Source organism: Salmo salar, chromosome ssa20 (genome assembly GCF_905237065.1).
Source record: "Salmo salar chromosome ssa20, Ssal_v3.1, whole genome shotgun sequence".
NCBI lineage: Eukaryota > Metazoa > Chordata > Actinopteri > Salmoniformes > Salmonidae > Salmo > Salmo salar.
The window spans coordinates 18569293-18583261 of NC_059461.1; the positions used below are offsets into that span (position 1 = coordinate 18569293).

A 13969-nucleotide genomic window follows, 5' to 3' on the forward strand; every position below is an offset into this window, starting at 1 on the left:
TTAGCCTGGCAGCCTGGAACCAACCATACACTCCTCTTAACACAATATTCTTGAAATCTGACATCACAAAACTATTTGTTTTAGAAACTGTACAAATGCAAATCAGTTTCATGATATCAGCCATGTTTCAAATCAAATCGCCACACAGTTCTGCATATCACAGCACAGTAATGTCTGGGCCTTCACTATACAGTAGCACCAGTATAGCATGCAACTCAGGCCATCTGTGTGATGGACAGTAAGTGCAGATCAATGACGTTGGGGCCAAATCCAGGACTCATGTAATGGATATCAGCTTAACATACTGACAGCTCTGCTCAATAAAACTGCAGCCATTACTATCTGGCAGGTAGACAGAGGGCTAACCTAGCTAAACAGGTCAAACTAACACTGTCTACAACAGTTCATCATCCTTTCCATAAGAGAGAGGGGCATCTGGTGAAAACGTATCTGCAGTGTGACTGGACAAGCTGCTTTTCCCAGCAGGTCTTGTGCTAGTCACTCGCTAAGAAATGATGATAGCAAGGAGGCCTGTGGAGGGACACTCCAGGTAGTCTCTGAAACAGGCAGTGGCTCACACCACTCCTTGACGACACACACACACACACACACCGCATGCACGTCAGCACTGCGCACGCACGTATGCACACACACAGACACGCACACATACACAGGGTCCCACCACTCCCTGACAACAAAAAGCTTTTAGATCAATCACCTTCCCCAAGGAGGGAGAGGCAGCCAGCCAGAGAGACACCCCCATCCCCCAGACATCGATCCTCTGTCCCTGTCTGAGTGGGAGTCCAGGAGCCCTCTCCATTACAGCACCCCCCTCTCACGCTCATCTCTGATTCAACTTCTTCCATTTCCTGTGACATTTGAAGAAGTGAAAGTGACCAAAAAAACAGCTATTCTTGTCCAGTGGCCAGTAATTTGTGTTGGGTAATGAAAAGCCTGTCTGGAAATGCTCAGGACCTGAGTGTCCCAACTCCTAATCAGAATTGATTAGAGTCCTCACTGGTCAGGTGGTTACTGATGTTTTTCTGTGTAACATTTAAAAGAACAAACAGAAACATGAATAATGGTGGTCACACTTGGCTGTCAGATCCCAGACAAAGTCACTTATAAAATGGTCTCTTTTCCAATCCAACTTGTTAATAGCGTTAATGCATAATGACTTCCTGGATGGGTCCGCCTCACTTCCTGGTATAAGGCTGCTCCCTCTGTTTGCCATTGGCTGTAGTCTGATCAAAATGAGGGGTGTGAGGAGAGGAGAGACATCAACTCCTATTATTTGGCCAATAAAACACCCTGACGCACACACACAAACACAGGCCCTCTACACAATTTTGCTAAGAGTTTAAATTCAAGGGCTCAGTCATAAAATCGAAAGAACATGATTGTAAAAAAAAAAAGAGAAAAGAAAAAAGGTCAACCCTCATAACTTGAAAGGTCAAGAGAGCACAGATCATGTAATGTAGGAACTTTACCTATTCGGCTCTCATTGTCATCATGTTCACTGCTATCCACGCTGCTTCAGAAACCCAGACTAAGATATCTACAGGTACGTTTACCTGTGAAGACACCCATCCCGCCCGCGTGCACACACACACACACTAACACACATAGAGGACGGCTCCGTTCCATCAGACACAGAGCACAGCTGAGAGGTGGCAGTGGCACGGGTCCCATGGGAGCTCCACTCAGCAGGACAGGCTCAGCCAGCTGGCCCACATGCCACCAGCTTTCTCTGAAATACAGTATGTCATGCCACTCCAATAAATACTGGATGAAACCAACAGACAGTACTCAGTAGGCGGTGGAGCATGGCTCTGTTGTAGAAGGCTGAATGAATGAAATAACATAGCTGGTTTTCTTTCCACCCCAGCGACTATGCTGATCATGCCATGCGTGTTGGATTCTTTGGAAGACTGCATCAAGGCTCACTAGTCAGGAAAGACTGGGACTCCCAGATATAAATGTTGCTTACGAAGAATTGTGCAAGGACCCTGAAGTAACTGCAAGCCCAATTGATCTGGGGGATATTCAACCGTACCTTAACATAATATAGAAAATGTCAAAATTTGTCAGTCCAGTAGAAGACATTTATTATATTAAGCCATGGTTAAGACAGAACACTCCTCATCCGTACTGAAGGAAATGCTGCTATGCCATGATTATATTCCTGCTCATAGGTCTTCATCACAAAATGCTTAGTTCAGGTTCTCTCTTGCCTTCTGTAGGAATGAATTATATAGATCAAGCTCAGTTCCATGCAATTCCAAAGTCGTTGCAATGAAACATTATCGTTATTCAAATCGTAGAAGAGCAGACTATGTAGAAATAAATCAATAAAATAGATCCTTCATGATGTTAACAATACATTGACAACTCGAATACCACTAGAAAAGTAAAAAGACAAGAAAAGTGCTGATAATCTTTATTTGAGGCCTTCATAAATTCAAACCTATTTAAAGGAGAAGCTAAATTCTGTATTTTGTGCTGAGAAGGGAATATGTCAGCAGTAAAGGGATATTTCTAATATGCATAGGAGTATCACAATGAAAATGAAACTGTTTAATTTCTTAACCTTTCTTATTACACCAAAATGGAGCCTACAGATGTAGGATCTTAAATTGAACCAGTTTGCTACAGCAGAAAAATAATCCTGCAGCAACAGGAAATGTGGATTATAATTAATGGACATTTTTGTAGAGGTTTGTTAGGGAAAATCAAGTCTGAAATTTCTAAGTAGAAACTGCAAACTTTAGAAGCCTTTTTAAAACTCAAATACACTACACGTTTGCACAAATTCTCAGCAACAAAAGACTGATAAAATTACGATCCTACATCTGTTAATCACGTGTATAAATAATCCACTCCTAGGCTCACTTAAAAAAGAGATGCCAATCTCAATGTGACTTCCCTGACTAAATAAAGGACAAAAAAATACATCTCTATTGAGAAAACAAATAGAGTTGTTTTGCATTCTCCCCATGGGGAATGATTCCAACTTGCAGTACAGCATGGGAGGCAAGAGTGACAGTGCCTCTACCTGATTTCAGTATTCCAGGGGAGAGTGCATGATAACACAGCCAATCTCACACAGCCCATGGGGTCATTGCACAATTGACATTGGTGAGTAATAGATTGTTATTTCAGGAAAACAACCATTTTAATAAATGGCACCTAACGCCATGTGTGGAACAAAGCTGCCTGCCAGTCAAGCACTCCATCTCAACCAGGTCCTTCACCGCTACTCTGCACAAAGCAATGACAGCCTCCTCCTCCTCCCATCTTATCTCATCTCTACCATTAGCAGTCACAGGATGGTAATGCCACCAGTGCAGCCATCAGAAGAAAATTGAGTTAAGAGCCTCATCATCACACCTTCAAATTGAGCTGAGTTGAGCTGAGGACAAGAGCAAAGTGGCTCTGAGAAAGGCAGGTCAGGAGCACTTAATAAGACCAGTAGTGGTGTTTGGGTAAAATCACTGGGGAAGCCAAACCAGGAAAAAAAGCCATATTACAACCTATGTGTTGTGATAATTGTGTTGTTTGCTCTATAACCTGTTAGTTAATATCCCTTGCTACCGTAATACTGTACATACAGTAGGGCTAAAGGCCAAGACAACAAGAAGACACAGTGGTAACCACTGTCTGGTGAAGTCCACAAAGCATATTGCATGTAACAAATCGCTCCATTTTTTTTTTTTTTACCTTTATTTAACTAGGCAAGTCAGTTAAGAACAAATTCTTATTTTCAATGACGGCCTAGGAACAGTGGGTTAACTGCCGTGTTCAGGGGCAGAACGACAGATTTTTACCTTGTCAGCTCGGGTATTCTATCTTGAAACCTTTCGGTTACTAGTGCGGCGCTCTAACCACTAGGCTACCTGCCGCCCCGACCTACAGCATGGTCAAGCAAGTTAATGTTTCCCACATTTTCGGACTACTAAACAACTATTTATTTAGAACCACAGAGAGTTACCGCAAGTTCCAAAGAAAACAGGAGCTGCCTCCACTATTCCAGCACCACTTCAACATCATCAAATCACCTCTGCTTAGTCTGAATACAGTGACAACTAAAAGATACCAAAAAAAACAATTTAGTCCAATCAATGGAAGCTAAATATGATGTGGCTGCCCATGGTTCTGATTAATGTGTGTGTTCATGCAAGTAGAAAAAAAGCACAACACAACGAGATGCAACAATTCAAGTTGTTTCTGTTGATAACATATTGCTCTCAATGTAATGTGATTGGAGTGAAGTGGCTGGCTCCCTTTACTCTTTTTTTGGGTTAAGGTCAACGCTGATTGGCTATTATTTTATACTTCTTTTATCAAGGGAGGCCAAATGATCGCTGGCTTCCCTTGCATCCAATACTACGGACGGCAACAATGTCATACTCTTTTTGACCAAACCGCATCAGGTACATAGCCTACACATACAGAGACAGAGGAGTGCTGTTTCGCTCGCTCTAATTCTTTCTCCAGTGAGATACATTCAACCTCTTGCGAATTGAAGGAAAATGATGAAACACAGAGAGATGAAATATACGTTATTTTATATGTTTTTTCTCCTTTTTGTCTTGGTAAATGTTTTGGGGAAGCCTGGCTTCACTTGACATGCATGAATACACGCCACTGGTTAAGACGCAACAACCGTTTTCAAACTTCACTGAGCCAGTCAGTCGTCTATTGCAGAAGTACTAAAGACGGTAACTAAGATGGTATATCTAAAATCTACATCTGCGCTACTTACTCCCAAATCTAGAAAATGATTTCCACCGCTAAGAACTTCTTTACAGCCTTTTGATATAACTTGATAATATTTTCTGTAATATTCATAGGTTTATAAAACATGTGCTTAACCTTTTCACAGTGGATTAAAAAGCACACTCCAACTAACTAGGCTGATTCCTCCACACAGCCAAACACAATTAATAATTCAGCTGTTTGTTCCATTGCTGTTCTTTGGGAGAGTGGCTTGCTGATTAGAACACATCCTCACAGCACAATCCCACCGCTCCTTTGATGAATATCTGGCCCTCTTCTGCATTAGCTCCAACCACAGAACGACCCCATCTCCTATCCCATCTCATCTCCTGCTAGGTTTATGATATTGCTCGATTCTCAGCACAACGTCACAATGTGTCAAAAGCCTTACATGATGTATCACACATCTAGAAGTCAATCGGTTGTTACTACTGCTGGTACTGTTGGGGAGTGTGAAGAAAACCATAGCACATCTATTCCTAGTGTTATTACTGGAGGAGGGAGACTGTAGAGGGTGAAGCTCCCTTGATAATTACATAGCATTTACACAGCAAACACACCTCTGTTTATCACATAGCAATATTCACGCAAGGTTCTGACTGTACACAACAAGGCTACTAGGGTATACAGGTAAAAATAAGCACATTTTTCACTGTCAAAACACATGCTTTAAAATGCATGAATCGATAGCAACCAACCAATAATAGGGAACACACAGAATCAGGTACACTGGGAAACAGGAAAGGCCCCCCCAGCATTCAAGACAATTCTGAGGAGCACACTCAGCACAGTCCAGTGGTGAATCCATCAAACAATATGTCCGAGCTTCCACTGTACACAACAACAGAAGAAGAAGCAGTGTTCTAAATAAGGAAAATGGGGACATAAATTTGAGGCATTACTAATTGAGAGCATCAGAGAGCATCATGGCAGAATGGATGATGGTGGTGGAGCTGAGGTTGATTAAGACCTTCACAGCTCACTGGAGAGCCCACATCCCTCAGCTCTACTGCTCCCTTCCCTCTCTCGCTCTCTCTCTCTCTACAGACGCCACATTCCTCAGCTCTACTGCTCATTGCTCCCTTCCCTCTCTCTCGCTCTCTCTTTCTCTCTCTACATACCCCACATCCCTCAGCTCTACTGCTCACTGCTCCCTTCCCTTCCCTCTCTCTCTCTCTCTCTGTCTCTCTCTCTCTCTACAGACCCCACATCCCTCAGCTCTACTGCTCACTGCTCCATTCCCTGTCTCTCGTTCTCTCTCTCTGTCTCTCTGTCTCTCAGTCTCTCTCTCTCTACATAGCCCACATCCCTCAGCTCTATAGCTCACTGCTCCCTTCCCTCTCTCTCGCTCTCTGTCTCTCTCTCTCTACATAGCCCACATCCCTCAGCTCTATAGCTCACTGCTCCCTTCCCTCTCTCTCGCTCTCTGTCTCTCTCTCTCAACAGACCCCACATCCCTCAGCTCTACTGCTCACTGCTCCCTTCCCTCTCTCTCGCTCTCCCTCTGTCTCTCTCTCTCTCTGTCTACAGAACCCACATCCCTCAGCTCTATAGCTCACTGCTGCTCCCCTCTCTCTCTCTCTCTCTCTACAACCTCAGTCATCACTATTCACTAGGGTTGGCACAATTACCGTAACCGACAGTTATGGATAACGACCGTCATGGAAATAAAATAACCGTCATAAAAATAGGCTTGGAACCTCTTATCCTGGCAATTTGACTGGTAAACTCATGGGTGCACTTGCAACGGCTGCCTGGTATTTGGTCATGTAGAAGGTTCATCCAAATGATGTTAACTGATGTAACTCGTGAAATGGAATGTATTTTTTGGTATGTCATTTGAGTTGAATCAACAAATCACAGCACATATTTTAGCACACATTTTACTTCCTGTTTTGCTCCTATGGGTACAATTGCAATGGCTGCCAGTCCAACCATTAAACCATCATTGACTTGAATGGGGACGCCCGTTCTATTCATTCCATTCCTATGGCAGCACATGCAGTCAGGAGCGGAGGAGAAGCGTTGAAGCAGAGTGCTCCCGGCCCAGCAGACGGAGTGTGTTGGAGGTAAGTGCTGGTGTTAGTTGGATTGTAGAATGTTGTTGATGTTGAAACTCCGCCTGTCTGCCCAGCATTCTCCCAATCAATTAGCGAGCTGTAACGAGCTGTCTCGGGCCCTAACAAACAGCAGAAGCAAGATAAGGTTTCTCTCAACAACAACAAAAACTATTGTCACCATCTGATGGGAAATGGAGGTGGTTGATTGGCTCCTCTTTTGTTTCACAATATGATTTTTTTCTTTTTAACTAAAAAAAACATCTGCCCCATTGTACAAGGCACATTACCAGCGGACTTGTTAAATGAGGACAGTCACAGTGGCATCGCTCCAACCATTGCTATTTAGTATTAAGCTATCATTGTGTTCAAGTTGCCTAAGTTCTTTTGTTGCTGTTTTCCAATCTTGCATTGTGGCTGTTCTATTTTCCGGCCAAAGAAATAGATTTTTTTTTGCAGCGGTTGCACTTCCTGAACCAATCTCCTGGTTTCTCTATCCTGCTCTGTTTAAAGACCTTGGGGAGTATATTACGTGCTGTTGCATCCTCAATGGACCTTTACTTGTCAATACTGGTCGAAGTCATTGGATTGAATCAATCTCTGTGAAATGTGATGTACCATTGGGATGTGTTGGGAAGCTTTATGAACCGCTCTATCATGGCTGTAGTTGTAAAATGACTATTATAAAAACTTTAAGAGCCATTTTGAAATGTAACTTTTCATGTTTAGGTCTTGAGTGTAGAAGTCTTTGACTAGTAGTGTATGTGCATGTAGTGTATAGTATAGTACTGCACTGTACACAATATTTCCCAGATGTCTGAGAGACAGTGGGTAAGCACTCTGAATAACTTGAAGTGGACATTTGAGCGTGACAACTGTTAACTTGCAGTGAACAGTAGGGGTGTGACAGTCATGGGATTTTGGATGATGGTAATTGGCCAGCCACATGACCACAGCCACTGTAATAACTGTTCGAATACAAAAGTACATTTTCCAGCAAGACAATAACCCCAAACACACATCAAAATCCACAAAGAAATGGTTAATTGACCACAAAATCAGATCCCAGACTCTGCAGTTGAAACCCATTGAAAACCTGTGGTTTGAATTGAAGAGTGCAGACAAAGGATATCAATAATCGGGAAAGATTCTGTATAGAGGAATGGTCTAAGGTCCCTCCCAAAGCGTTCTCCAATCTCATAAAACATTTTAGAAAAAGGCTCAGTGCCATTATCCTTGCAAGGGGAGGGTGCTGGAGTATTGAAAACTGGAGATGCAATCATTTGGACCACTATCTTGTCAAGATTTTTACTTGTTAAAAATAAATCTTTCTCTGAGCAATTGGATTAGTATAAAATAATATAATTTTTCCATTAAGGGACCCAATAATTCCAGACCCCACTGTATGCTCTTATTAGCAACACCCAACGTCTTATTGGAACATTTGATTTGATTTGATTTAAAGGGCTGGCCCTGCCTGTGGGAGCTCCATACAAGCCCTTTCATTCACAGACCCCCACATGTGATTACCACCAGCACCAGCACGTGAAACACGGCCCACATGTGTCCTGGGGCCAAACGTGTGCAAGATCTTCATCTTCTTAATAAATTCATCACCATTAATGGAACACTATTTGTACACAATACTGTTAAAAATAGAAAACTCACACCTAACGTTATGGTACACAATCACTGCTTTTACTTATAAGGTAGCTGTAGCTGATCTGAAATGTATGGCGATCTTGGTATTGACTTAATACCTGCTTCAAGTACTCATATCCCAGGGAATGGTAAGAATGGGTTTCATTAATAATCAGTGAGGCAGCAATGGTAATTACTATGGCGATTGGTTTCCTGCTAGGCACACCCTGTAGTTACAGCCATAGGGATAGCATGCAGCACTTTGATGTGCATGCAGCACATGGTGATCCAATAGCTGTCAGAGACTGACAACATGGATCAATCGCTCACTGTAGCATGGCACTGATAACAGGGCCAGACTGCTCCTGTAAAGGCTCTCATCCACCACAGCCCTTCAGTTATGGTTATCATGTCAGGCTGCTCTGCCCCAATTTCAATCAGCCCTGCCTCCCCTCCTTCCTCCCCATGCAGCCCTATCCACAAGTAGTGGCAGTGAATATGGAAGCATAGCAGAATGATGCCCTGTGTGTTCAGTGATGGTGACAGGTCCATGTAGAGGCTGTGACAAGCTGTCAATAGTCCTAACCTTTCCCTAACAACACACTGTACTGACAGACAGACCGCTCGCTACCTTTGTCTCTACAGCTCTCTCTCACACACACGGCATTGTGTGACGGTTACTCTGAAACAAGACCAGTTCCAGGAATTGGTCGTATTACATTGCCCCTGGTTGGTTCCCCCTACGTCCACTGAGCAAGAACAAAAGGTTGGAACACTGAGATTGACTTCCAAGTGGGTGGAGTAGGGCTTCCAGAGAATTGGTTTATTGCAATTAGGTGTCAAAGCTGATGTAAGCCCCAATAGATGGGCCAAATAAATGTCAGAGTCAATAGGTACAGCAAGCCAGGACACTCCCTGGTGATGCGAGCAACTCCCCGAGGACTCTCTCCAGCATAACAGCATCTTCGTCATTACCCCTCCTCCAGTCTCCTCCACTGTCTCCTCGTCCCCTTCATCTTTTCCCTCATGGTCCCTCACTGAAAGCCTACGGTAGTTACCTCATGCTCCTCTCCCACCCGTAGTTCCACTCCTATTGTCTCACTGATATTCTCGCTCCAATACGCCAAGTCCTCTCTCAGTGCAAGCGCTTCTACTTTTGTGGCCCTCTTCTTTTTCTGCAAATATACTGCCGTTCTATGGTATAGTTTACCATAGCATCCTGTATTGTTGCCCTGAATATCTATTCCAGACAATATTTGTTTTACCACTGCAAATCAAATAAAATGTTATTTGTCACATGCGCCAAATACAACAGGTGTAGACCTTACAGTGAAATGCTAACTTACAAGCCCTTAACCAACAATGCTTTAAAAAAAAAAGTGTTGAGTGTTGAGCAAAAAATAGATATTGTAAAAATGTGAAAATAAAAGTAACAAATAATTAAACTGCAGCAGTAAAAGAACAATAACAAGGCTATATACAGGGGGTACAGTGACAGAATCAATGTGCGGGGGCACCGGTTAGTCGAGGAAATATGTTCATATAGGTAGAGTTAAAGTGACTATGCATAGATAATAAACAGAGAGTAGCAGCAGCGTAAAAGAGGGTTCTGGGTAGCCCTTTGATTAGCTGTTCAGGGGTCTTATGGCTTAGGGGTAGAAGCTGTTAAGAAGCCTTTTGGACCTAGACTTGGCACTCCGGTACCACTTGCCATGCGGTAGCAGAGAAAACAGTCTATGACTAGGGTGGCTGGAATCTTTGACAATTTTTAGGGCCTTCCTCTGACACCGCCTGGTATAGAGGTCCAGAATGGCAGGAAGCTTGGCCCCAGTGATGTACAGGGCCGTACGCGGTCGGAGGACGAGCAGTTGCCATACCAGGCAGTGATGCAACCAGTCAGGATGCTCTCGATGGTGCAGCTGTAAAACCTTTTGATGTGATGTGGACACCAAGGAACTTGAAGCTCTCAACCTGCGCCACTGCAGCTCCGTCGATGAGAATGGGGGCGTGCTCGGTCGTCTTTTTCCTGTAGTCCACAATCATCTCCTTTGTCTTGATCACGTTGAGGGAGAGGTTGTTGTCCTGGCACCACACGGCCAGGTCTCTGACCTCCTCCCTGTAGGCTATCTCATCATTGTTGGTGATCAGGCCTAGCACTGTTGTGTCATCGGCAAACTTGATGATGGTGTTGGAGTCGTGCCTTGAAATGCAGTCATGAGTGAACAGGGAGTACAGGAGGGGACTGAGCACGCACCCATGAGGGGCCTCTGTATTGAGGATCAGCGTGATGGATGTGTTGTTACCTACCCTTACCACCTGGGGGTGGCCCGTCAGAAAGTCCAGGATCCAGTTGCAGAGGGAGGTCTTTAGTCCCAGGGTCCTTAGATTAGTGATGAGCTTTGAGGGCACTATTGTGTTGAAAGCTGAGCTGCAGTCAATGAATAGCATTCTCACATACAGTTGATGTCAGAAGTTTACATACACCTTAGCCAAATACATTTAAACTCAGTTTTTCACAATTCCTGACATTTAATCCTATTTAATCCTATCCTCATAAGAAATGTTAAATGAAACACACAACACAACACACACACCACACACAGTAATATTGTGCTTTCTCATTAATCTACTCAGGATCAGGTCTGTCATTTTAAAGCAGTGTGAACATTTAGCATGAGCCATTAGCTCAGTACTCACCCTGTTAGCACCACCACAAAGTCCATTACATTCCAGCCATTTCGAAGATAGGAGCCTTTGTGAAACGCAAAGCCAAGGGCGATGATCTTAATGCCAGCTTCAAAACAAAATATTCCAATAAAATAGGGCTCTGTGTCGTCCTGTTAAGACAAGAGAGGCTGAGAATGTAAGTGACCACTGATATCCATCATCATTAGTTTATAATGTGATTTTTGGGCTGAATGTGAGTTAAAAAGCAATTTGATGGGTTAATATCATGATGGAGTGAGTCACGTCAATATTTCAGACAGAGCCTTGGTCTATCTGGGGGAGCGGATCAATTAGTGGGTGCAGCTGTGAGGCACTTTGCCTGAAGGGAGTGACATTTAATTCTTAAAACAACCAGCATGTCCCAACCAGCTAAGTCTATTTGATTGGGTGGAGGCGCTCACAGCATTGACCCTTTTAATGGCACGACTTAACAACAGAGTTCAATAGGGAGCCTAAAGTGTCTGTAAGCAGGGGGATCAAAGTCACCTCTGTGTGATACTGGTTAGCTGACTGAGCACAACTGGTGAGAAACCCCAGCTGCCTGCATGGGTAACAGTACAGTGCCTTGCAAAAGTATTCACCCCCCCTTGGCATTTTTCCTATTTTGTTGCATTACAACCTGTAATTTAAATTGATTCTTATTTGGATTTCATGTAATGGACATACACAAAATAGCACAACTTGGTGAAGTGAAATTAAAAATATAACTTGTTTCAAAAAATTATAAAAATAAATTACATGAAAAGTGGTGCGTGCATATGTATTCACCCCCTTTGCTATGAAGCCCCTAAATAAGATCTGGTGATTTCCGCCTGACTGACGTGCCCAAAGTAAACTGCCTGTTGCTCAGGCCCTGAAGCCAGGATATGCATATAATTGGTACCACTGGAAAGAAAACACTTTGAAGTTTGTACATTTTAAAATAATGCAGGAGACTATAACACAATAGATATGGTAGGAGAAAATCCAAAGAAAAACCACCCGGAATCTTTTTTTTTGGAGAGACCATACTCTAACAATGGAAAGTGTAGGGGCATTCTGAATTCTAGCTCCCAGGATGCAATTCCTATGGCTTCCACAGGGTGTCAGCATTCTATGTTCAAGGTTTCAGGCTTGTAACTTCCAAAACAAATAAGAAATATGAGTTTTAGTACAGGGACACAGTCTTGGGAATTCGTGTTTGGCCGCGCGATGAAGACAAGACGCACCTGCTAAAATCGGTTTCCTATTGAACATACTTCTTTCCGTAAGAAATATTATAGTTTCATTACATTTTAGGGTATCTGAGGAGTGAATAGAAATGTTTTTTTACTCGTTGAAAGATAGTTTAGCAGTAGATTTTCGGATTCCTTTCTCTGCATGTTGAACGACTGGATTACTAAAATCGATGGCGCCAACTAAACAGACTTTTTGAGATATAAAGAAGGATTTAGCCTAACAAATTGACACTACATGTTATAGCTGGGACCCTTTGGATGACAAATCAGAGGAAGATTTTCAAAAAGTAAGTGAATATTTAATCGCTATTTGTGAATTTATGAAACCTGTGCCGGTGGAAAAATATTTTGATGTGTGGCGCCGTCCTCAAACAATCGCATGGCATGCTTTCGCTGTAATGGCTACTGTAAATTGGACAGTGCACTTATATTAACAAGAATTTAAGCTTTCAACCGATATAAGACACTTGTATGTACCTAAATATTTAGATCCATCATTTTTATGATTATTTACTTGAATTGCACGCCCTCCAGTTTAACCGGAAGTTGTCCCCCTAGCTGGATGCCTAGCCTAAACAAGATATACACCTGTTCTGAAAGGCAACACCACTAAGCAAAGGGCACCACCAAGCAAGCGGCACCATGAAGACCAAGGAACTCTCCAAACAGATCAGGGACAAAGTTGTGGAGAAGTACAGATCAGGGTTGGGTTATAAAAAATATCAGAAACTTTGAACATCCCACGGAGCAACATTAAATCCATTATTAAAATATTGAAAGAATATGGCACCACAACAAACCTGCCAAGAGAGGGCCGCCCACCAAAACTCATGGACCAGGCAAGGAGGGCATTAATCAGAGAGGCAACACAGAGACCAAAGATAACCCTGAAGGAGCTGCAAAGCTCCACAGCGGAGATTGGAGTATCTGTCCATAGGACCACTTTAAGCCGTACATTCCACAGAGTTGGGCTTTATGGAAGAAAGGCCAGAAAAAAAGCTATTAATTAAAGAAAAAATAAGCAAACACGTTTGGTGTTTGCCAAAAGGCATGTGGGAGACTCCCCAAACATATGGAAGAAGGTACTCTGGTTAGATGAGACTAAAATCCTGCTTTTTGGCCATCAAGGAAAACGCTATGTCTGGTGCAAACCCAACACTTTTCATCACCCCAAGAACACTATCCCCACAGTAAAGCATGGTGGTGGTAGCATCATGTTGTGGGTTTGTTTTTCATTGGCAGGGACTGGGAAACTGGTCAGAATTGAAGGAATGATGGATGGCGCTAAATATAGGGGAAATTATTGATGGAAACCTTTTTTCAGTCTTCAAGAGATTTGAGATTGGGACGGAGGTTCACCTTCCAGCAGGACAATGACCCTAAGCATACTGCTAAAGCAACACTTGAGTGGTTAAAGGGTAAACATTTAAATGTCTTGGAATTGGCTAGTCAAAGCCCAGACCTCAATTCAATTGAGAATCTGTGGTATGACTTAAAGATTGATGTACATCAGCGGAACCTATCCAACTTGAAGGAGCTTGAGCAGTT

The 13969-nt window shown here is 43.0% G+C and overlaps 1 protein-coding gene across 1 annotated transcript in view; it reads right to left on the minus strand.

The window, feature by feature from the left end:
* LOC106579993 (voltage-dependent N-type calcium channel subunit alpha-1B) overlaps positions 1-13969 on the minus strand; it is a 146035-nt gene that overhangs the window by 128287 nt on the left and 3779 nt on the right. The window contains exon 3 of the mRNA XM_045703026.1: positions 11175-11314. Coding sequence (XP_045558982.1) covers positions 11175-11314 — 140 coding nt within the window. The remainder of the gene's footprint in view (positions 1-11174; positions 11315-13969) is intronic.